At 45.4% G+C, this 21,990-nt stretch overlaps 7 protein-coding genes across 9 annotated transcripts; 3 read left to right on the top strand and 4 right to left on the bottom strand.

Moving 5' to 3' along the window:
• Positions 1 to 18: 18 nt before the first annotated feature.
• LOC6590692 (PAN2-PAN3 deadenylation complex catalytic subunit PAN2) lies at positions 19 to 5,056 on the bottom strand. Its single transcript, XM_026986699.1, has 17 exons — positions 4,967 to 5,056; positions 4,656 to 4,846; positions 4,427 to 4,596; positions 3,219 to 4,365; positions 3,040 to 3,154; positions 2,854 to 2,975; positions 2,685 to 2,784; positions 2,576 to 2,629; positions 2,385 to 2,503; positions 2,149 to 2,325; positions 1,890 to 2,086; positions 1,464 to 1,826; positions 1,185 to 1,380; positions 915 to 1,126; positions 624 to 845; positions 455 to 564; positions 19 to 394 (listed from the first exon to the last, which is right to left on the bottom strand). The coding sequence occupies exons 1-17, from the start codon at positions 5,016 to 5,018 to the stop codon at positions 228 to 230; spliced, it is 3,714 nt and encodes a 1,237-aa protein (XP_026842500.1). The 5' UTR covers positions 5,019 to 5,056; the 3' UTR covers positions 19 to 227.
• A 1,237-nt stretch (positions 5,057 to 6,293) lies between these two features.
• Positions 6,294 to 7,277, top strand: LOC6590691 (aminoacyl tRNA synthase complex-interacting multifunctional protein 1). The gene is made up of 2 exons (XM_002016586.2): positions 6,294 to 6,380; positions 6,437 to 7,277. The coding sequence occupies exons 1-2, from the start codon at positions 6,309 to 6,311 to the stop codon at positions 7,250 to 7,252; spliced, it is 888 nt and encodes a 295-aa protein (XP_002016622.1). The 5' UTR covers positions 6,294 to 6,308; the 3' UTR covers positions 7,253 to 7,277.
• On the bottom strand, positions 7,270 to 8,453 carry LOC6590690 (protein FAM8A1). The gene has a single exon (XM_002016585.2). It carries the CDS (start codon positions 8,426 to 8,428, stop codon positions 7,466 to 7,468), a length of 963 nt encoding a protein of 320 aa, XP_002016621.1. The 5' UTR covers positions 8,429 to 8,453; the 3' UTR covers positions 7,270 to 7,465.
• An 893-nt stretch (positions 8,454 to 9,346) lies between these two features.
• On the bottom strand, positions 9,347 to 11,746 carry LOC6590861 (stromal membrane-associated protein 1). Its single transcript, XM_002016583.2, has 2 exons — positions 11,464 to 11,746; positions 9,347 to 11,187 (listed from the first exon to the last, which is right to left on the bottom strand). The coding sequence occupies exons 1-2, from the start codon at positions 11,579 to 11,581 to the stop codon at positions 9,734 to 9,736; spliced, it is 1,572 nt and encodes a 523-aa protein (XP_002016619.1). The 5' UTR covers positions 11,582 to 11,746; the 3' UTR covers positions 9,347 to 9,733.
• Positions 11,747 to 12,726: 980 nt separating this feature from the next.
• Positions 12,727 to 15,114, top strand: LOC6590860 (serendipity locus protein alpha). Its single transcript, XM_002016582.2, has 7 exons — positions 12,727 to 12,819; positions 12,877 to 13,056; positions 13,113 to 13,436; positions 13,491 to 13,809; positions 13,881 to 14,603; positions 14,667 to 14,768; positions 14,826 to 15,114. The coding sequence occupies exons 1-7, from the start codon at positions 12,727 to 12,729 to the stop codon at positions 14,873 to 14,875; spliced, it is 1,791 nt and encodes a 596-aa protein (XP_002016618.1). The 3' UTR covers positions 14,876 to 15,114.
• Positions 15,115 to 15,199: 85 nt separating this feature from the next.
• On the top strand, positions 15,200 to 17,425 carry LOC6590859. Of its 2 annotated transcripts, none has more exons than XM_026985534.1 (4): positions 15,200 to 15,890; positions 15,966 to 16,050; positions 16,731 to 16,928; positions 17,003 to 17,425. In XM_026985534.1, the coding sequence occupies exons 1-4, from the start codon at positions 15,312 to 15,314 to the stop codon at positions 17,212 to 17,214; spliced, it is 1,074 nt and encodes a 357-aa protein (XP_026841335.1). In that variant the 5' UTR covers positions 15,200 to 15,311; the 3' UTR covers positions 17,215 to 17,425. The 2 variants fall into 2 exon arrangements, with proteins under 2 accessions (XP_026841335.1, XP_002016617.2); XM_002016581.2 differs by having other exon boundaries at positions 16,731 to 16,952.
• Positions 17,426 to 17,479: 54 nt separating this feature from the next.
• Positions 17,480 to 21,595, bottom strand: LOC6590857 (protein lines). Of its 2 annotated transcripts, XM_026985530.1 has the most exons (3): positions 21,268 to 21,595; positions 20,847 to 21,198; positions 17,480 to 20,783 (listed from the first exon to the last, which is right to left on the bottom strand). In XM_026985530.1, exon 3 carries the CDS (start codon positions 20,718 to 20,720, stop codon positions 18,045 to 18,047), a length of 2,676 nt encoding a protein of 891 aa, XP_026841331.1. In that variant the 5' UTR covers positions 20,721 to 20,783; positions 20,847 to 21,198; positions 21,268 to 21,595; the 3' UTR covers positions 17,480 to 18,044. The 2 variants fall into 2 exon arrangements, with proteins under 2 accessions (XP_026841331.1, XP_026841332.1); XM_026985531.1 differs by having other exon boundaries at positions 20,851 to 21,595.
• Positions 21,596 to 21,990: the final 395 nt, after the last annotated feature.

The following is a 21,990-nucleotide window of genomic DNA, read 5'->3' as shown; positions in this document are numbered from 1 at the left end:
AGAAAGGAACAATTTGTATACATTATAATTATTTTATACGATTAAAATCCTTTACTTCGTTCCATAGTTTTAGTTACAAGGTGAATTGACAAACAAATAAAATTCCAATTGAGAAAAACCATCCATTTAACGGAAAGCTGCAGTTTCGTAGCAGCGGTAGATCGGTGTAGCATTTGTACTGACGTTGAATTGGCGTTGGCAATGAGTTTATCGAGCTCGCCAACGAGCTATTCCTCAGGCACTTTCCACTGCAACTGCTTTCCGCGCTCGTACAGGTTTTTGAGAGCACTCGTGAACTTCTTGTCGGCCTGCAATTTTAAATAGTGCTTATAAAGCTGCAGAGTGGTCCGTGCATCCTCAATGGAGTCGTGTGTCTCGGACTGTATCTTTGTGCCTGATCGATCGAAGAAGTAATTAGCATAAGGTATATCCAGGGGACGAAACAATTACAAACCCAAGAAATGCCAGGCCAGAAACCGCAGCGACACCATTCGATGGTGTGGCATGTGGAACAGATGTACAGTGTCGATTATTTGCTCGGAGGGAACATATATGTTGATGACCCTAAAGTGGCCCGAGTCTATTGTAATGTCTGTAATGTCTGATATATTTCGGTTTCTTACCTGAAATCATTTTTGAGACCGTGTCCCACAAATATGACACCAACATCAACCAGATATTTCAACTTTTGATACGAATACTTGAGGGCCGTCAGCCGTTTGTTGCTGAAGTTCGCATCCAAGTCGCCCGGTTTGATCCCAGAAAATTGTGTTAGGTAATCCACAACCTTCTCTTGTGTCGAGATGTAGTCGTCCATGAATGGTACTCCCTCGCTCGCTCCTTGTCTATGGGCACAGGATTTCTTGTTTATAGAAGGGATTTCGTTCAAGTACTTGACTAGCGAAATTACTTACCCTCGAATACATGAAATGCGGGCCACGCTCATATGGCATGGTTTGATGGTCGCTGTTTTACCATCCGGACGAATTTCATTCTCCTCCGGATTTAGGGTAACGAATTCTGCATCCATTGCGACCAAGTCTCCTGACTGTGGCATTTCATTGGATTGCAGCGGCTTCAGAGTTGCGTCTGTGCTCAAGTTGCTTGAAATGGGACTCACCATGTCCTAATAAATTGCACCGATCATTACTACATTCAACAAGCTAATGGTTCGTTACACTCACTTGTAGAAACGGATTGGAAAAGCTAACAGATGAATCGCTTGCGTCGTCTGATGGAGGTGACTCTTCGGGGACTTCTGTGGATTCAGAGCTGCTCGACGAATCAGATTCCTCCTCGATGCTTCTGTAAAAGAGCACGCACGGCACTTTCCAATCCAAAGTGAACCAAACCGACTCTTGCGGTGACACAGGAGAAATGCTAAGGATTGTATCATTTGAGGATATTCAATCCGAAAACTCAGCGTTAGTGTCAGTGTTAGTGTTAGTTGCAACTTAACTCACCTGAAATCATTGAAAATGTACCACTGGTGCTGCGAATCCTCCGAGGACTCCGAGGCTGCCAGCTTCATGGTGTGGTACTGCCGTCGCACATTTATCAAGGAAACAAGGTTCTTCTGGGTGCCATCATCGACTTGGCAGACGACAGCGTGTAATGAATACATTCGATTAATCTCGCCCTTTTCTTTGGGAGGCTTGTCCCCCTCCTCCTCGTGTTCGCCCTTCTCCGTATCCGATTGCATTTCCACGACCAGCTCTCCCTGGTCGGTAATGGTCATGGTAAAGGTAAGCGGGAACCATGATTTCTGACGACCGCTGGGCGAACTGCTAGAGTTGTTTGATTGGCTCGTGTGCGACGGGGACTTTCTGCAATACGTTCATAAAGATTTACACAGACGAAGCTTTTGAATATATCTAAACAGAGCTAACCGATCCGGGTGCATAAAGTGGCAGTCGCTTCGCGAGCAGTTGGCTCCATAGCGACAGGGTTTGCTTGTGCTGAGGGAAGCAGATACCTCCACAGAGGCCTTTTCGTTGCAGCGATTGAGCTGGCGCTTTAGAAAACATATATCCTTTTCGTTATTGAGACCGCAATTGATAGCCAGCATTTGCGGAAGAGATGTGACCTGCGAAGATTAAATTCCAATATAAATGTCAATCTCGCCATCAGGTGCGTGAAATCTCTTACCTTTACGCTCTGATTAGTGGGCGAAAACTTTTTACAGTTCTCGCAGAAGGCCTGAATGCTCTTTTCCGAGCTGAGAGAACGCTTCAAAATAGTTCCAAAGTTGAAATACTGCTCACTATCTTTAATGTGAGTGGGATACGACATGTTGCAGGCCAGCAGCAGGTTTTCCTTCGATTTCTGTAAAATTAACTCTTTTAAAAACCTTGCACATGCACAATATAATTAATAATTTCTACCTCAACGTGACATTTAATGCAGCGGTTTATACAGATCTGCTTGGTGCCGAATATTTTGCTTATATCCGTTTCTGCGTTAATCTTGCTGCGTTCCCTGTCATCATCCTTGGCGCTGTCATCTATTAGTGTGGAAGAAACCCAGGTATATACAAGATTATCTAATTCAAGAAGTTTCTCTCTCATACACCTACCACAAATTGAGTCGTATAAATCTGTGGAGCCACTTGCGTCGACTGTGCTCTCAGCTGAAACATAAACTTTGTTTAGTATTCACACCCAATCAAGATTGTTCATGGTTACCACTATTCGGGGCATACACAGTGCCGCCTCCCACAGATGAGTTCTTGCTGGAATCGAAGATTTCGTAATGCATTTGATGCAGTATAAATCGGTTCCAGTTCTGTAGATGCAGAGATGTTTGTCTCCAAAGTTTATGATAATACTACATACATACATATATAAAACTTACCTGTATCAATGTGATTAGGTTTACATTTGCCGACCTATCAGTGAGAATCAAGCCCAAGGCCGAGGCCTCTGGGACAGTGCGAAAGGAACGCAGAAAATTGCTGGCTTGACAAGGCGATGAAGCTGCAAAACAAAAGCGAAATCAAATATACTTCACCGCTTGTTTCTCGGGCAAATGTGGACCAACCGCTACTCTTGTCCAGCATGTTGAACAGGAAGCCCAGTTCGCAGGACAAGCAGAACTCCTTTGTGCAGACATGTTCGATGAGTTTCATGCGCAGCGGCTCTGTAAAATACAGGATCTGAACAAGGTACATACAATTATTTAAATGCATTGGCTATCATTCGCTAATCAGAATGTCGGACCTGCAGCATGGAATTGCAGTAGGAATTGGGCAGCGTCGCCTCCAATCCAGCGAAGCATGTCTGATTGTGTTGATCAAAGTCGAAGTCTTGTGTGCCCAGCTTTGTATACTTGAGCTCAACTTTGCGATATCGCCTTGGAATGATTTTGACGCCGTTCTCTGCCTTGGTAACCGCTGCAGCTCCATTTAAAATAGTGCTGCCTGCTCCTCCTGGTTCAATTACATACGGAATTTGATTCCGTCGAGCTGTGCGTGGATTCGGCGAGTACCCAATGGGTCCTTGCATTTTCATGCTGCCCAAGACATCGGGCTCAATGGTCTTGGGTCTGTGGTAGCGATAGTGCAGCAGCTCATCGGGCCAATCGGAGAACCACTGAGTACCTGTCGTCAGGTGGGGCAGCATGACCGATGACAACGGAAAGTTCGTATCCGTAATCGAAACCATAGGCAGCTGCGGCACCACATCTGCGAACTCTGTGTTGCGCGAGAAGGGATTGAACTGCGGCTGAGGGGTTTGCACTGACGCAACCATGTTGATGTGGCCCGACTGGTCGCCGAACGCCATCGCCTGCGAAGAGGAGCTTATGTCAAAGCTGAGGCACTGGCTGCCATTTGTGTTAATTTGATACATTGAAACTCGCGGCTCGCTTAGCTCGACTGTGTCAACCAACTGAATTTGGCCGTAGCTGGACACGACGGCCAAGCGGGATGTCAGAGACGGAAGGAACTTGAGCATTTGAGGATCAATGAGAACTTGTATCGGCGAAATTAGTCGCAGCATACGCAGGTCGTAAACCATGAGGAATCGATCTATGGCCAAGTTGTTCTGCCGCCCGCTGTAACCGCACGAGATAAGAAGGTTGCCCTGCACACTAAAGTCGGAGAGGACATTGGTATGAGTTTTAATTGTATGCTGCACACTCAAGCTGTTCAAGTCACGTAGCGTGACCGTCCCAAACTGATCACCGGCAAAAAGATATCGCGAGTTCTTGCGCAGAACCGTGCAGCCGGCGGCGCCCACATGCTCCAATCGGGTTTCCTTGAGCGTACGCAAGTCAAAGTCAATGAGCTCCTCCTGGAGCCCAGCCATAACCAAGCGGTTGGGGGATAGCTGCAGCATGCACACCATTTCCGCCATATGATTGGATCTGTAAAGATCCCAGCCGATCGATTGAAATCATTCAGCTTTTTAGACATTTCTTCACTTACTTGTGAGTGAACTTGGGAAGACCTCTTCTAATTTGATGACGCAGCGAGGTCTGCGTTAGCACAAGCACTCCCGAGTCAAGGGTTGCGATTTGACGGACTATGTCGCTGGCGTGCACTTGGAATGATGTATATTTTTGCATGGAACTCGTATAGTAGGAGGTGACATGGCCCTGAAGTTACGTATTGCGTTAGGTGAGAAATATCAATGCTTCAATTAGCTTCCTCTTACTCCCTGGTTTCCCATCCACAGCAGCTCCTCATAGTCATCGAAGACCACACTGGAGACGCCAAAGTGCTCCCCACCATCGGCAAGAACTGGGGCAAGTTCCACATAGTCCGGGTCGGTGGTGCCTATATTGAAACCATTGAAACTTGGGGAGAAGTGTCCAGTGCCGCGCGCTGGTCCCCCATCGTAGACACCTGAAACGTAAACAAAGGAGGAATCTTTTCTGATTTTGTCAATTTTAATAATGCAGACGCATACATATGCAAACGTGTGTGTTTGTATTCGTATGCACATATCGGTGAAATGCGACATACTTAAAATATCCTCTGAGGCGCCGATTTCGGAGCCACAATAAACGTAATCCATCTACTAAATTGTGCTCGTTTGCATATATTTCTTTTTTTTTGTTTATTTAGATGAACAAAGTTTAGTTCTTTTCTGTTTTCGTTTGCATCAGTGTGATGACCCTCAGAAAGATACCGAAATACGTCACAAATTTCAAAGTATACTGATGAATTATTTGTATTCAAGTTGCATCATATTCCTCTTTTTTGATGTTCCGTTGAATATTACTAGCAGATAAGACCCTCAGTTCTGAAGTCATAGTTTTATCTGATTATTAAATCAATTGCCTACAAGAATGTTTAAAATTAAATTTTCATCAACAATTTCTACTAAATTAATTTCCCTACGTGGTAATTACACGTGAGCTACATTTGAACATATTAACTACATTTGTATGTAATTGACAAATTGTGCGTTTTTTTATATGGAAGCGACAGTGTGGAAAACGTCCGTTATTTACTTTTTAACATGACTTTTGCAGAAAATTTTGAAAAAATTTCGATTTAGATGGAAAACGATCAGGCATTCGATGCTAATCAGGAATTAGTATTCGATGGGGCCTGAGATATGGATTTAAATGGCATTTCTCATTGGCATTTCGACATTGGTGCATTGGACAAGAGGGTGAGTAAAATATACTGAAAAATACTAGATCATTTTATGAAAAGTTCAAAGCTGGCAAAGTGAGGGAGCTAGACATGGTGGCAAGAAAATCAGTACGACCGCGGACCCTGTGATAACATATACGGTCTCACCCTCAGAAGTACACCGAAAAATATCGTCTCATTTTTAAAATATACCGTAAATATACTGTCGAATTCAAGTTATATTTTACATATTCCTCGTTTTTGATATTCCGTCGAGTATTACTAGCTCGATGGATCCCTCAGCAATGCTCACATAATTGTATCCTATTAATGAATCAATCAACTACTTGAATCGCTTGTTTTAAATACTCCTTTTTATTGGACTTTGTCTAAAAATAATGCTTAGCGAAAAAGGTCAAGCAAACATATTAAACAAAGTTAGCATCTAAAGCATATACAAAATAATAGTTTTTCTGATATGGGGGGGCAAGCTTCTTCAGTGTCGTAAAACTCTAATAATTCTAAAGTTTAAGGTATGTGAGCCCTAGTAAGTTTATTCCATAGATTCGCCAATAAAAACATACATGTATGTATATGATAAAAAATATATTCAATATTCGATAAATACCACTGAACTGATCGAAATACAATGCTGCGTATAACATCCATCGTCAGCAGGAAATACGGAATTGGAATTTATTTTGAAAATCATTTTTCAAAAAAGATGGCAGCGTTGCAGCAAATTGTGGAAAACAATGAACGCGCTTCAGCGTTGGTTGACTCCCTTAAGTCAGAGGCAAGTATTACAGGGCTCTGTGAAATTCTATTTTCATCTCAACTTTACGAAAACAGATGGCCGGGATCCAAAGTCAGCTCGTGCTCCGCAAGAAACAAGAGCTAATCAAGGAAAACGCCTCACTTGAAAAAGAAATCGAAGCGGCTCTGGCACAGCTAGTGCAACTCGAACTACGAAATGGCAAGCAGCAGATATTGGTCCCAGGCTCCCGAGAATTCTGCACCGATGCCGCGGCAGAAGCTGGCTCCAAGCCGGCAGCAGCTGCCCCTTCAAATGGACCCGCAAGTGAAGCGAAAGCACCTTCCGCTCCACAAAAGGAGAAAAAGGTGAAGGAAAAGAAACCTGCTGCCGAGAAGCCCACTCCTGTCGCCGAGGCTCCAGTTGATGTCGGCCGCTTGGATCTGCGCGTGGGAAAGATTATTGAGGTGGGACGTCACCCCGATGCGGATAGCTTGTATCTAGAAAAGATTGACTGTGGCGAAGCCGCCCCACGCACGGTCGTCTCCGGCCTGGTCAAGTTTGTGCCGCTGGAGGAGATGCAAAACCGTATGGTTGTGGTAATGTGCAATCTGAAACCGGCTAAAATGCGTGGCGTGACCTCAGAGGCCATGGTGATGTGTGCATCGACACCGGACAAAGTGGAAGTGTTGAGCCCACCTGCAGGCGCAGTTCCCGGCGATCTGGTTCACTGCGAGGGATACACACGGCAGCCGGATGCTCAGCTAAATCCTAAGAAGAAGATCTTCGAAACATGTGCTCCTGACCTAATGACCAATGCCGACCTGGTGGCATGCTACAAGGGCTCAGCTCTGCATGTTCCTGGCAAGGGCAATGTTGTATCTCAATCCCTGAAAAACGTCAATGTGAAGTAAACCAATAAACGAACATATTCTGACACTCGCGCCTCCGTGTCTACTTACTCAGCGTTTCAGGGATTACATTTTATTTTACATCAACATAACGACATTAAATTTAGCATTAACAGTAACTTTTGTATATGAATAGATAAATTATATGCATAATATATACTCCGTACACAATTTGGCGGTGAGTGTGGTATTGGACTTCCTATAACTGACTGATTGTTAGCGATTACGTTGCTGCTGCTGCGGCACGTCGGTACGGTATATGGCATTGGAATTGGACTCGACGACTATAGTCTTTGTCATTATGTCGTATGCAGTTCTATTGTTCTTGAAGAATATCATAACAACGCAGATGGGAAACAGCAGCGTCATGACAAGGTTCTTCGCAAGGGCCCGTGCGAATGCCCTCAGCAACTTTGGTGTCTCAGCGGGATAGAGCAGGGCTCGCAGTGGTTCCCGCTGCGGCTGGAAAACAAATTGTGGCAAGACGGGCGCCTGCAAAGGAAGAACTGCCTCCACATAGTGTATGCGTATCTTCATCAGCGATTTTCCAGGCGTAGCTCCGTTGTACCAGACCGTCCAAACAGCCTCGTAACAGCATACTATCATCTTGGTTAGCATCTCGATCATGAGCAGATCGGATGACATATTTATAAAGTCCATGGAGAGGTCGAAGAAGTTCACAAAGAGATCCTCGTCTTCCAGCGTTCTCCGCATGACGTCCTTGTCAAAATCGATCTCAAAGAGATTCACTATGCCAAAGGTAACAATTATTTTCAGTATGAACAGGATGAGCATGTCAATGGCCTCCGCAACGGCTCGTTTCCAAAACGGCGCCACCACATACTCATATCCTCCCACACGCTGAATGGTCTCTTGCTGCTGGATTTCGTCCAGCACCCGGAAGCGGTGGAAGGCGGACGGAGCTGCTGCGGGAGCGGGGGCATTTCCAGTTTCCTGTGCCCGTAGAGGGGGACTCGACAGTAGGGGATTCGTCTGAAACAGTTGCGGGTAGTTGGCGAGCAAGTAATATGGAAACATCGCCATTGCGTTTTGGGAGATGGATGCTTGCTTTGCCCATTCGGAAAGACTGGCGAAATACGCTTCCTTCGTTGTAAGGTCCTGGCTGACAGTGGGGTCAGTAAGAAGCTTTTGCAGCTTTTCTTCGATTTGCTCGCTCATTTCTCTCGAGAAAATGAATTTATTTGTTATGAATTTTTTTTACTACTCGGTTGACGTGTATAACATCGATGTTTGCGTGCCCGATGTTTATATATATCGATACCAATATATCGGAAGGGCAGCCAACGGAAGCCACCGCTGCATCCGTTGAGGTTTCTTGAATGGAGGATTTACCCTGATTTTCACTGACATGGCCGTTAACCAGGCGCTGACCGGCACTACGGAGAATCAAAGCGGCTACAATCAAGTGCCAGTCATGGCCTGGAACTGATCGAAGAAGTCGGTGTAATCCTTTAAATAGAGATGCAGCAGGTTGGCGTAGAGCATTTGGTAGACTAGCTCCTCCCGAGGCCCCTTATCATGCGGAGCGCCAAGCGCGAAACGCCTACAAACCTTGAGCAGATCTTTACAGTAGATCAGCGATACAGAGCGGTACAAGTTTTTGTTTGCAGAAAATTTGAATCAGTGTCTATAGCATCACTGGTTCCACTGTGAAGTCCTTGCCATCTAGGTTCAGCATCACTGTGTCCACGTCTGTTATGGACTTGTTTAGCCTCGTCGTTAGTTCATCCGCGAGTCTCTTGTCCTGGGACCCCATGTTAGAGAAAAGCAGAAGACTCTTGAAAGTGGTATTAAGAATAAATGCACGAGAATTTAAATCAATTAATATTACACAGTTCGAAGTTGTTTAATTTATTCCTTAAATGTAGCCACTTACAAAACGAATGCATACATTAATCCGCCGACACTCCAGCCATGATATTTAATAATCACCTTGAGAAAAAAATGAGAGATTATCTTAAGATGCGGAGCATTTAAAAGTACAGAGCCAAATCTTTTACTTTACATACTCTTTTTCCTGCATGGACTATTTAGGCAAATAGAAGGTATATGTACCTATTAAATACCTAGCTAATATTTCAAAAGAACATGTACATTTATTTCGGAAGTGCATTAGTTGCGTTGCTTTTAGATTGAGTTAGATTTTTATTATTTTGGTGTTACACATAGTTATGGTATAATTGGAATAGATTCGACGAACGGCCGCCGTACTGCACTGCCTGCTAACATTGAACATTATCTAATACATGGCTCGTCGCGAGAGGCAAGTGGATAATTCTGCTATCAATACGTATGTTTTGCTCGAACACGTCTCAACACAACTAACTAACTGGCAAGTTGTACATCAAATGGATATAAACAAGTATTACTTATCATCTCATCTCGCACACATGCTGGAACACGAGACATACGTTTGTCTTAAAATTAATTAAAGGAATACATATACATAAATACAATCTGTATTTATTGCCAAACATTACCGATATTTAAGTTTCCGAATTGCTGGTTTAGATTGGATGGTACTGAGGAGGCAGTGGGGCCAGCCGAGGTGGGGAATCCAATCGGACCGGTTTGGGGCGCCATAGGCAAGCCACTGGATAGAGGTTGCATGACATTCATGGAGAGGCCCGCCAGCTGCGGGTGTTGCTGCTGCTGTGGAACCGCTTGTGGGTGTGCCCCAAACAGGGGCATCCCACTAAGAATGCTTTGATTTGTCTGCATCAGATTCGATCCAGATCCTTGCACGGGCAAGGTTCCGCCTGCAGCATACGGACTGGTCCCAGAGTTCAGAAACTGGCCACCGCCAAAGCCGACTCCACCCACTCCCGCCAGGCTCATTGAATTGGCACTCGAGCTGATGGGGGCGTTGCTGAACGCGTTGGGAGCAGCCATTACAGGAGCATTGTACATGCTAACGGAATTCGGCGGCGTCATAAACTGATGCGGAATCTGCTGCTGCTGTTGCTGATGCATGTATCCCCCAGGAGCCATGCCTGTGAATCCGCCGAAATTCAGTTGAGAACTATGAGTGGTAGGTGCATTTCCATACAAGGCGAGGATACTATCCTTGGACAGCTTTCCAGACTGGTCCTTGTCACTGGCCCCGTTCCCCAGCGAGCCTTGGTTGAAGAAGTCCTGCTCCTCCTGGGCCAATGAATTGGGTTTTGAGGCCAGCAGGGTATCCCCATTGTTCCCATTGAATTTCTCTTGCTGCCCTGTGGCATTATCAGTCGGGATGATGCCACAGCTGCTGGCACTTAGAAAGCTGGTGAAACTTTCGTTTTGAAGGTCTTGGCTAGCCGTGGTGGCAGGCCCGCCGCCGACTATTGGCTTAGTGGGCGATGAAAGTCCCAAAAGATCACTTTCGCCGGCGCTGCTATTGCTGCTATTTAATTGTACACGATGTGTGGTCTTTGGGCTGCAGCCGCCGACTTGGTTCGGCTTGGGCTTGGGCAATGGGGCGGGTAGTGGCGAGTTTTTGGATGCAGTCGCCGAGGTGGAGGCCCGCTTGTCGGAAGCGCTGACAACGCCACTAAGACCCAAGCTGGCTTGTGTACTTTTCTTTTTCCTCTTCTGCCGCTCTAGTTCTTCATCGATTTCTTTGGCCCAGTCTACTTTGGGTGGTGACGGCGGCACCCATTCGCGGGCCAAATACTTTTTGTGTTCGTATTTTGCGCGAATAAAGTTCTCCAATGCGGTGTCCACCTGTGGTCGTCGGAATCCGTCTGGAAGCTGCGCCTCGTACACAGCGCGAGCCCTAGAGTTTCCCATTTGCTGCAGCGAGATCACTTGCTCCGGCGTCCAGGTATCCAGATTCACCGACTTCACACGTGATATATGAACGCCCAAATTCCGGTGGATGCCAGCGCAGCGGATGCACAGGAACATGCCCAAGTTCCAAGAAGCCCAGCGAGGACCTGTTAATGAATGCAGTTCATGTATTATAGTGCTTTTAAGCGACTGTACATAGATTTACATACATATGTAAAAGATAAAGATAAATTCTTTGCAATCCTGGCAAGCAATCAATTTTATTTATCTCACGAGTCCGCCCATTCTATTCTGTTTACAATGTGGTGTACATATGTACACATATACATAGATAACTATGGATGCATATGTGTACCGATGTACATCCGTGCGTCACCAGGAGCGAACTTTATCATAAGTTATAAATTATGTATTGCACTTACCCTTGGCATCGCAGTCAACACAATATTTGTTATCTTCGTCGCGTAGCATTTGGGTTAATAAGGTTTGACATTTTTCCTGTATCAGTTTGGTGCGTTGGCCTGCATTTGAAGAACTCATTTTCTTGCACTTGTCTCTTCGCTCCGCTCCGATGTATTGTATTGGTATTTGTGAATGTACGTGGATTCTGTACGTGTGCGCTAGTGCAACGTGGCGTGGGAGACGAAGAGGTGCTTTAGACCTTATCTATTATTTTGCATGGAGACAAACAACCAATTTTTAATTTTAATTTTATCAGAAAAGTTTTTTACCGAAAAGCAGTGTGACCGCTGACTTATCGCTAGAGTATACCGTCCGACCCTCAGAAATATATCGTCTCATTTGAAAAATATACTGTAAATATACTGACAAATTCATGTTCTATTATACATATTCCTCGTTTTTGATATTCCGTGGAATATTTCTAGCTAAATAAAACCCTCAGCCCTGCCCACATAATTTTATCCGATTAATGAATCAATTTTCTACCTGACTGGCTTATCTTAACAACTTGCTTTTATTGGATCTTGTCTTACTACGAAAATATCACAATCGATATATATATTGTGTCCGAACGGCACACAATGCTGTATGATCAGTTTCTATATAACATATGCAAGATATTTCTGCACTTCACTCCGTCTATCCGCCGTAGGGCCTCAAATGCATTTGATAATAATCCAGCGCATATTACTAAATTTGTAAATAAATATTTAAATGCACATATTATCGATACCATGGGCGCGCCAACTAACCGCAAAACACCGACGACATCGCATAATTTCCCAAAATCGGGCAGGCTTCGGTTTTCACTTGCGCAAAGCTTTCCTATTTAATTTTTAAATCGCAAAACGCAAGTCCCGCAAATTAGCTAGTGTTAGCAAAGTCTAATACTCAGATCATCAAAATTTTACGCCGACCAAATCAGGGATGATATACGTATGGAAACGATAAGATAAAATATTCGCACCTGGCTTTTCAGGCAGTGAGTAAGAAATCCTGGGGCCAGTGATTGAAAATGAAAAACAAATTTATTTAAAGATCGTTACATATGTGTGTAAAAAAAAATGTTCAAGTTCTGGAACTTCCTGTACTTTTTTTGAAATGCAACAGTGTGTACGGCCTTGCCAGACGGTTTTAGGAGTGCCGCTTCAAAGCAAGCCACCTTTCAAATAGATTGTTTACGATTTGAGTATACCCAATTAAAATCTTATATTTCAGTAAATATGGAAGTCCTGAGGAAAAAACTAGACGCGTGCCTTCTTATACTAGACAATAGTATTGAAACCACTAGTGTCAGAAATATGAATTGGCTGAATGTACGGTAAAAGGTCCGCAATGCCAGAGAAGATATTGCAATGGTTCTTTGTTCGCAGGACTTCTGTGCGGCTCTATTGGAATTTGCATCTGCTGTCCACAAATCTTTGAGCGACCGGAAGCAGAACGACAAAAGCCACGCGTCCGAAGAATTGGTTTGTCTTTGCCTCACTCAGATTATGGTTTGTGTGCGGCAGGTAGAGTGCACAATGAAACTGGCGTCTGGCTCTGCAGTTTCGGTAAATATCTCAAGAAAATTGCATACATACACATATTTCTGCATCTCTTACATTAGGCGAGCCACCTCTATTTCCTCGATCGCATTCGCTGGTGTCTGCAACGCCTGTTGCATCTTTATTCGAGTGAGGAGGCGGCAGAAGATAGCCAGGGGCGCTCCTTTCTCAAATTGCTAGACTCCACGCTGGACACATTAGCTCTGTTTAGTTCGAACAATGAAGAAAACAGTGATTTAATGAACTTTCAGCATACACCATCAGAAATCCTGGGCCTAAGCGCACAGCTGCGCGTTAACATTGATTTGCTGTTGGGCCAAACATTGGGGTTTGCGAATGTGGCCCTGCAACAGGATAAAAGGGCGCTAAGTGCACTGTGCCAGAAGGTAGGCAGATCGATGTACCTTACTTTTTATTAGACTTATATTTTGTCATATAAGGTAATTCGTGAACTCAACGCATTTCAAGATGAATGCAAAGTCCAGAACTCTTCGAACTCCAATCTCAAACTGAAAGCCATGACACTGGAACAGGCGCTTTATCAGCTAGAAGATTTCATTAATGATGCCTTGCTGCGTTTGGTGTTTACCTGCTTTTTAGATTTTCAAAAGTTCTCAGTGGACAAAATCCGCACCCTTCTGAAGAGCAGTTCGGATGATGACGCTATAGCTGATGAATTCATTGCCGATTTTGATGTGAATATCGATCGAGCCACCCAGATTGGCATTTTTGCAATTGCCTTTGCCCCCAACTTGAAAAGTATGCGATCCTTATCTTTTGAATAGCCTGAATTGAAAAGTGTGCAAATCCAATTAAATATTTTCCGATAGTGAAAACGATGATGCGCAGCTGTCTGGCTTCCTTTGAGTCGCTGGACACCAGCCTGATACCTTCCCTGCAGGCCAACGGTTCCGACCTGCACTCCGACGTTTTGGAGCAGCACTTCGACGAGGAAGTGGCCAAGTTTAAGGCTACTCTGCAGGAGATCATTGACAGTCGCGCGTTTCTTGGCTGTTGTTTGGAGATACTCACGTCCGGCATTAGTGCTGCCGAAAAGCACTACGAAAAGGTCCCATTAGAGGACTTGCTGGAAATGGCCCTGTTCGTGCTGGAGCATTTTCAAGTAGAAGTCAATCGAACGGTTTTGGCTGAAACAAAGCTTCAGATCGGGCAGGAGTACTTGCAACAGTTCATCCGAATACTACGCGAGTGCAAGGCCATTATGATGTGTGCGTCCCAGGTGGAGCCAAAACGTATCATCAAGCGCTACAAGATCCTGCGGACGATTTTGCGCAAGCTACATGGCTGTATCGGAGCTTCAAAGTATCGTGAAGAGGGGCCCGACGACTTGGAATCCCATTTAATGGATGAATTACAAGAAGAACTGACTGAAACAGTCAGCTTTTTTCCCAGCTTGTCGGGCATTGCGACTAGTCAAGGCAGCATCCTCTACGACACAGCGCGTAGGAGGAGATTAGCTAGAACCCACGATACAAGGCCTAAAGAAAGTTATCATCGAAACATAAAGTCAGCCAATTACAGTGTGCGCCGCCGTAAGTAAAATTGCCAGCGTTATGGGTTCTGAAATATTCTTGAAAATATGTACTGATTTGCAGGAGAAAGTCTGCGCACTGTTATGTTTAAGCGACAAAATATGGCGGAAAGCAAACGCATTTATACCACAATCAGCAACCAGTCCGCAAACCTCCAGATAACTGGTAAGTCGGAAAAGAATAATTTGTTTGAATACACAGTTATTTGAAAATTTTTTTTAGATATACTCGAACAACTTACTGGAATGTCAACTGGCGTCTTTGAATGCTGACTGCGGACCTTCCGTCATCAGATTGTAAATAATTGAAAATAGTCTTAAGCACTCCGTAATCGAAGGCTCACGATTTGAATTAACGTACATCACAAGCTAAATGCCATTGGGAAGGTGCGACGAGTACAGGGAGACATACACACGCAGATATGTATGGAATTTTGATGGTGGAGAGTGTTTTATCCGAAACAGTGGTTTGGCTGTTGCAAAAATAAAGCAATAAATTAAGTTAAATACAAGATAAGAAGTACATGCGGTTGTACAACGGAGTAGCAGTGCTCTTTTGGCATCTAAAGGCTGCCCAATCGAAAGATGTGAAGCCGTGTGGTCGCAGTAGTCCATATCGATTTTCCGACTCGAACAGAAGAACGACTTTAATCATTGGTACGCACTTACAGCTATTGTTGAGCGTTTAATAGTCAACCACAAATTCTGGATGGTTAGACGACAGACCATGCAATCGCCATTTACCGAAAAGTTAATTTCTGAGGATGAAGTCGAGGCCTCGTCGACGGCCAGCAAAGGGAGGAACAACCACCATGTGGTCCCGCTGGGAATCCTCATGGTACTTTGCACAATGTATCTCGTGGTTGCTGGGGCGCAACGCAATTACAGATACTATTTCGAGCCCGGGGTCGCTGCCCTCGACCTACACGCCCCCGATGACGGCTACCCGCAGCTGGAAGCTATTGAGGATGAGCCAGTAAACAACCTGACATGCGAGAAGCTGGATATCTTCCAAAAAGAACCCGCACAAGAAATTGACAGCAATCATTCTAGCAAACAAATGGCAAAGCCATATCAGTCCAAGGCTGGCAAGCGAACAAGAAATGGAGCAACTGGAGTCGGGGCGAGCAAGCGCCTCCGAGGTGGTAAAGCTGTGGAGAGCAACAGGAAGAAGCAGGAAGCCCCAAAGAAGAGCAACACCGCAGAGCCCATAATATATCTCTTTGCCCTGGTATTTATTTACCTGCTGCTAAAAGCAGCATCCGACATCAATCAGCACTACAAATCGGTAAGAATAATACTTCGTAGGACTTATGGGAATACACAAGTACTAAAATTACATGATTTCTTTGTATACTAACAGCAAAACAAGGGGGACAAACGCTTGCGCCGTTGTTCGTTGCAGTCCTATGCCCAAATTCACAAGCAGGATCGGAGGGCCTCAAAAGGTATTTCTCCAAAAACTTTGCCAAAATTTTAAGGGTGTTATGTAACTCGCTGGGCCGGAGATTACACATCTGATCAGGTTAATAAGGGAACAACTTAAACATCTAAATGTACTCTACTCTACTCGTATTTACTACTATTTATGTATTTAGTAAACTTCCTTTACTGCGAAGCACTGTCCACTCATACATGCATGTATGAGAGCTACGTCTCTGACTATTTCAGAAAAACAAACCCTTATATATTGTATTCTTTTGATCTGTACAATCCTTCTATGGCACCTCTATAATTAGTGATAACTCTATATGTACTAGTGTGTTGATATATGTTTTTGAATCGTCCTCACACTCTGCCTATCTTCACTCGTGTGCTGTGTGAAACTGTACTGAATGTAAGATATGTGTATATATGTGTCTATGTATCTATTAGTTACTGGCAAACACTGTCCTACTATACTATATATGTATGTAAGTAAAGGTAAAATAAATCAATTATTGTGTGCTTCCTGTGATCACTTTATGAGTATGTAGCCATGTCTATGAGCTTGCGTTTCATTTATTTGACTTTCCAAATGGGTGTTACTGTTACTGAAAACATTGCCGATCTCCATATGAACTGATCCGATACTATCTGATCTTCACTTTCTGCACGCACACACGCTTTCACCCGCCTTTCATCACAGTACTCGAAGAGGCGGCGATTTTCCGACGCAGCCACATACTATTGGGAGAGGTGCGGTCCGTGTCGGTCGATCGCTATAAGTACACACTGAACGAGGAGGGATACCACACCGTGTGCACCCCAAAGACACTCGATCAGCAGCACAGGGCCACATCACCGTTAGCTTACAGACCGGCAGGAGATCCTGCAGCACGCTCGGGTACAACACACAGTCACTGTCACGGTATGGTATGTCACGCAAACAGCTCTAAGCCAAACTGTTTTTTCCTGCAGAAACGCGCCTCAATCGCCGCTCATCCGTCCCCATCAGCATAGACTATCAAACAGTTCATGTATCAAATATCAGTCAATACTCTTCCGAATTGGCCAGACGCGGCTCTGTTATTAGCCTCACGGGTCCTAATCCGCCAAATGTAGATCCAAATGCTGTGCCCAGTGGATCGCTTGACTTGAAACGTCGCGTCCGTATGATAAATCGACATTAACTATCGCGTCAACCCATGAATGCTTCAACAACGATCCACAAGACAATCGAATCTATTGAAAGAGATTACAAGAGAACCTACCCAGAAAGAAGACTACATATTTTCCCAATATTAATTGGATAAACCATTGTCATGTGTGTGTTGTTTTTTGTTGTTCTTAATGCGTTTCTTTTAATCAGTTAATTAGTTAATTAATTCATTAAACTATAGTATTATTCAAGTATTTTAAAACGCACCCGCCGATGCAATCGCGAAGACACCAAAAATTTGTACACACGTTTCCCGAATTGCACAAGCGGCGAGCGGCGGAACGAGCAAAATGTATTTTCCTCTTTCCATGGTGCCGATTACTATGGTACATTATTCTACTTAAGGCAAGATTAAAACAATCTTAGGCTAGCGTGCAGCTTAGTTTGGAGTTCAGTACCTACAACATTACCATTAACTACGAGCTAGCTACAATCTTGTCATGATCATTGCAGTGACAATTACATACGTTTATGTATCTAGATTGTTAGGTCGATCTTCAAAGCGGATGACAGGGAGTACAAAAAACTTAATGACATATTTATACTCGTATCGTATCGTATTGGATTATTGAGTCGGAACGGAACGTTAATTTAGAGATAATTATATGGAATATGGGCTGCAATCAGCAGGGGCACGATATGGCTTAGATCTAGTACACTTCAAGGATATTCTACAAGGATTCTTCTTCATCGATTTTTGCGCTAGCTTCTCCTATTACATTAAATTTTAAAATAAATTACGTATTTTAATTGCATGTGGTAAAACAGGAAAGGACAGGACAGGTGTTTATTCCGTTGCATTTAACTAAGCTCGTTACCCTCGTAGAGACTCTCGCAACTCTCCAGCAGACGCAGCACCGGCGATATGTCATACGGATAGAGCTGGCGGGAGACCAGTCGCGATATCTGCAGGCGCAGTCTGATCAGCACGCCCATGGCCTCGTCCAGCATGGCGTTGCCCATGCCAAAGCTGTGGCAGCTGTGCACAAACATGGTCCAGTTCATGCGGATGTACTTGAGCAGGCGCAGCAGATACAGCAGGAAGCAGGTCTCGTTGCTCACCAGCAGGTCCAGCAGCAGGTCCGAGCTATTCGAAGTCATCTTGAGGAACTCCAGAAACGTATACACAGGGTTCAGCATGGCCACCAGTTCGGGAAAGGCATTGTTGCGAAAGGAGATGCCCGACGTCACGTCCAGGGTGCAGACCATGGCCTCAATCAAATGATCGTCCTGGTCGTCGAATAGGTGAATCAGTATCTTGCTGAAATGACACTCCGGGTGGAACTCCAGGGTCTGCTTGATGAACGTTTCCAGCTTGCTCAGCACATCCCGAATGGACCGCTCGATCAGCATCATGTCCTGGAATGCATCGTAGTCGCTCGAGTCAATGGACGAGTCGGACGAATCGCTGCGGATCTCTTTCACTGTCACCGCGATTGACTTTAGCACCAGCAGCACCATCTTCTGCAGCAGCGTCTTGTCCATTTCTATTAGGTCCAGCGGCGGCATTGGCGCCCCATCCTCGCCTGCATCTTGCACTGCAGCATCCGCCGATCGCGCCATCGTCGCTATGGCGATGGCACCATTCGCATAAACAAGGGGTGTGCCGTTGTAGCCAATCAGGCTAACCATATTGTCCGGCTGGCGTCGCGGCAATGATTCGAGTATGCGAAACCCACGGACATGACACACGATCTGGTGGGCCAGCTTGCAGGTCTCCTCGGGCAGCATGTCCTGCAGCGCTAGCGTGGAGCCATAGCACAGCGCCTCATTGAACAGGCACAGCATTTGCTTGTACACGGTGCACGACAGGCTGTGGTTGAGCAGGAGCTCAAACTTGTCCAGCTGTGCGTAGTAGGGTCTTGTCTCGTCGATGGACAGATTGGCCTTGACCGAAATGATGTTCTCCCACAGCTGCAGAAAGTTGAGAACGCAGTGCTCCGCTGTGTCCTGGTGGGTGGGTGCCATCAGCTCCGACATGTTCTTCACCAGCGTGGGCCACTTGTGCTCCAGCTTCTGTATCGTGATACACTTTAGATGTGTGGTGTCAAAGCTCTCGGAGTCGGTGAGAGTGACCACGTGACAGCCGCCGGGTACGGATGCGGGTTGTGCCGGGTGCGGGCTTATCGAATCATCATCGTACAGACCGCCATTCCGCCTACGCCTCTCCGTCTCCCTATCCCTGCTTTCAGGCTCCCTCTCCCTCTCGGCCTCGCCCGCTGCATCCTCTCTGAATTGTAGAGCAAAGTAGTTGGTCGCCAGCGGCTGGTCCTGTACTGGAAAGTGCATGTAGCTTACAGCGGCATCCGCTGGCAGGGCAATGGACGACGCAGCAGCACCAGCAACACTCGTGGTACTCGTCATCCAGTCATCATCCAACGGATGCGTCTCTATATCCTTCCATTCGACAATTCGCTTGATAATGTCCAGGCTAAAGTGGATTTTTTGCACCGCCGCCTGGTCGAGATGCTCGAAATTGAAGAGCTGGTCGACGATTTTCTGAAGCCACTCATCATTCAGTTCCTGTTTAGCAATCACCAGAAATGCGGCTAGCACACGTCCCGCCAGAAATTGCACATAGGAATTGTTGTAGCCAGCCAGCACGATGATCTCGTCGATAAGCTTGTTGTCGTTCCGAATGAGGGCATCACAAACGTCCATTATTCTCGTACAAATGAAGCCCTTGGCATTCTGCTTCAAGTAGATGTCGAACAACAGCTGCAGATTGGACAGAAATTGCAGCAGCTTGTTGGTGGGCCACTCCCTAAGGTAGGCGATCCGTTTCTGGCCGTTTGTGTCCTGCGAGTAGTGCGACTGGAACGGCTTACGAAGCGTTCGCTCCGAAACACCACACAGGCACTGGCGCGTCAGTGATTGCTCGAACTCCAACATATCATCAATCGATGAAGAAGCCGACGCAATGCAGGTGCTCCTATTGCTAATATTACAACTACTATTGCTGCTGCTGATGATGCTGCTACTGCCGGTGGTTATGGTCAGCAGATCTGGCAATTTTGCGGCGCGGTCCACTTCATCCTTCGTGGCCTCTGGGTCGGTTTGGAGCTCGGATTGTGGCAAGATATTGTGGACTAAGCTCTGCACACTGAGCAGCTGCGCATAGGAGGTTGCCCTCGAGCTGCATGGCGTCGTTGTGGGTGAGTTGTTGGTGCTGCTGGGTGTTGACAGCGAGTGCGTGGAGGACGATGATAGCGATGAGCATAGGTGATGATTCTTATTGTTGTTGCTATTGGCATCTAGGGCATCCCGCCGATCTAGTATATCCGGCGGTGACGGTGGCGGGGGGGGCAACGACTTGGAGCCAACTCTGATTTGCTTCTCAATTTTCTGTCTCTTGGTCTGCGGCTGTTCGTTGTGAGCGGTGGCAGCCACCGTTGAGCAGGGGCAAACATCGGCGATGCTGCCACTTGAACCACTGCCAGCTCCGGCTCCAGATCCAGCTCCAGATGTGGTGTCCATCTTCAGTGACGTACCCGACGTCTATGGAATATTTACTCTACTGCCTAATGCTTCACGTATCCGCTGCAATTTATAGGTCCGTTTAGGTTATAAAATCAAAACAGCTCACGAACCGAAACCACATACATACGAACAAGTATTCCGATTTTGTTGGCGTTGCACTGCCACAGCCCAAGCCAAGAAACAGCTTCCGTGCTACGCACACACAAGGTTACGTGTGCGAGACTCGGTTCCTTGGTTGGAAATGCTCTTTTCTACCAGTTTCTCCTCTTTATTTGTGGCAGATGCAGTCAATATACCTGTAGCCAGGTGGGCTGATGGCTTTTCTTAACATTTTTTACGACCACAATATGTTTTTTAGACACTTGTTGCTCACTCGCCACTACCATGCCAATGTTTGTATTAGTTTCACTTCACTCTCTCGACGCTGCTTTTGCTCGTCTTTCACTACGGTTTGCGACGCACACAGCCAGCTCCTCTTGTTTATGAAATTTGCACCACTTTTATTTTGTTTCCTATATTTTTGTTGAAAAAACAACTACCCTACCTCTCTTTCCGACACAAGTAGCCCGTCGCCATCTTTAGGCAGTGCATATTTTTTTTCGTAAAACAATTTTTGTTACTCGTTACTGGTTATTTGCTGCTAATGGGAGGCAAAAGAGGGTATGGACATCACGCTAAACGGCCCAGAAAGTGCAACGCATGCAGGGTAAATTCCACCCCATTTGCTTGATATACCTTGAAGACAAAACGTCGATTTTGTCACCATACGTAAGGTGAGGTGAGGTTCGTGGGAATCTTGCAATTTGCCTTGGCTGTTTTGCCTGTTTTCCATACCCCTTTTTATAGCCCATTCAAAATTACGACTCAATTTTTCGTTGCAGAGCGCAACGTGTGAGCGTAGTGTGTGACCGTATAAAAGAATTCCCATTCAATGAAATACCAAAGTCTGAAATCGATAAAGGTTTTTCTCAGCTGATTTTAGATGGATACACAAATTCGAAAATTCAAAAAAAGGATACTTAACGGTACAACAAAGGGCTCCGCTCCAACGTGGAAAACCAAGTCATCCTATTTTTGCATGGTTCATTTCGTCTTTCGGGAGAAGAACGCTCAGCCGCCTATAATCTGCCACAAAGCCATAGGTTTTTCACACCCAATCGTCTTTCCCAGAAGAATGACTTTTTCCCAGATTTAAACAAAGTTCATTGACAAACATTTCATCAGTGCTATAATACCCTCTTTTCCCGAGGGTATTGCATTCACCCAC

This window comes from Drosophila persimilis, unplaced genomic scaffold, assembly GCF_003286085.1.
Source record: "Drosophila persimilis strain 14011-0111.01,24,50 unplaced genomic scaffold, DperRS2 tig00000002-arrow-pilon, whole genome shotgun sequence".
Lineage (NCBI taxonomy): Eukaryota > Metazoa > Arthropoda > Insecta > Diptera > Drosophilidae > Drosophila > Drosophila persimilis.
This window is presented reverse-complemented; position numbering and strand designations above follow the sequence as displayed.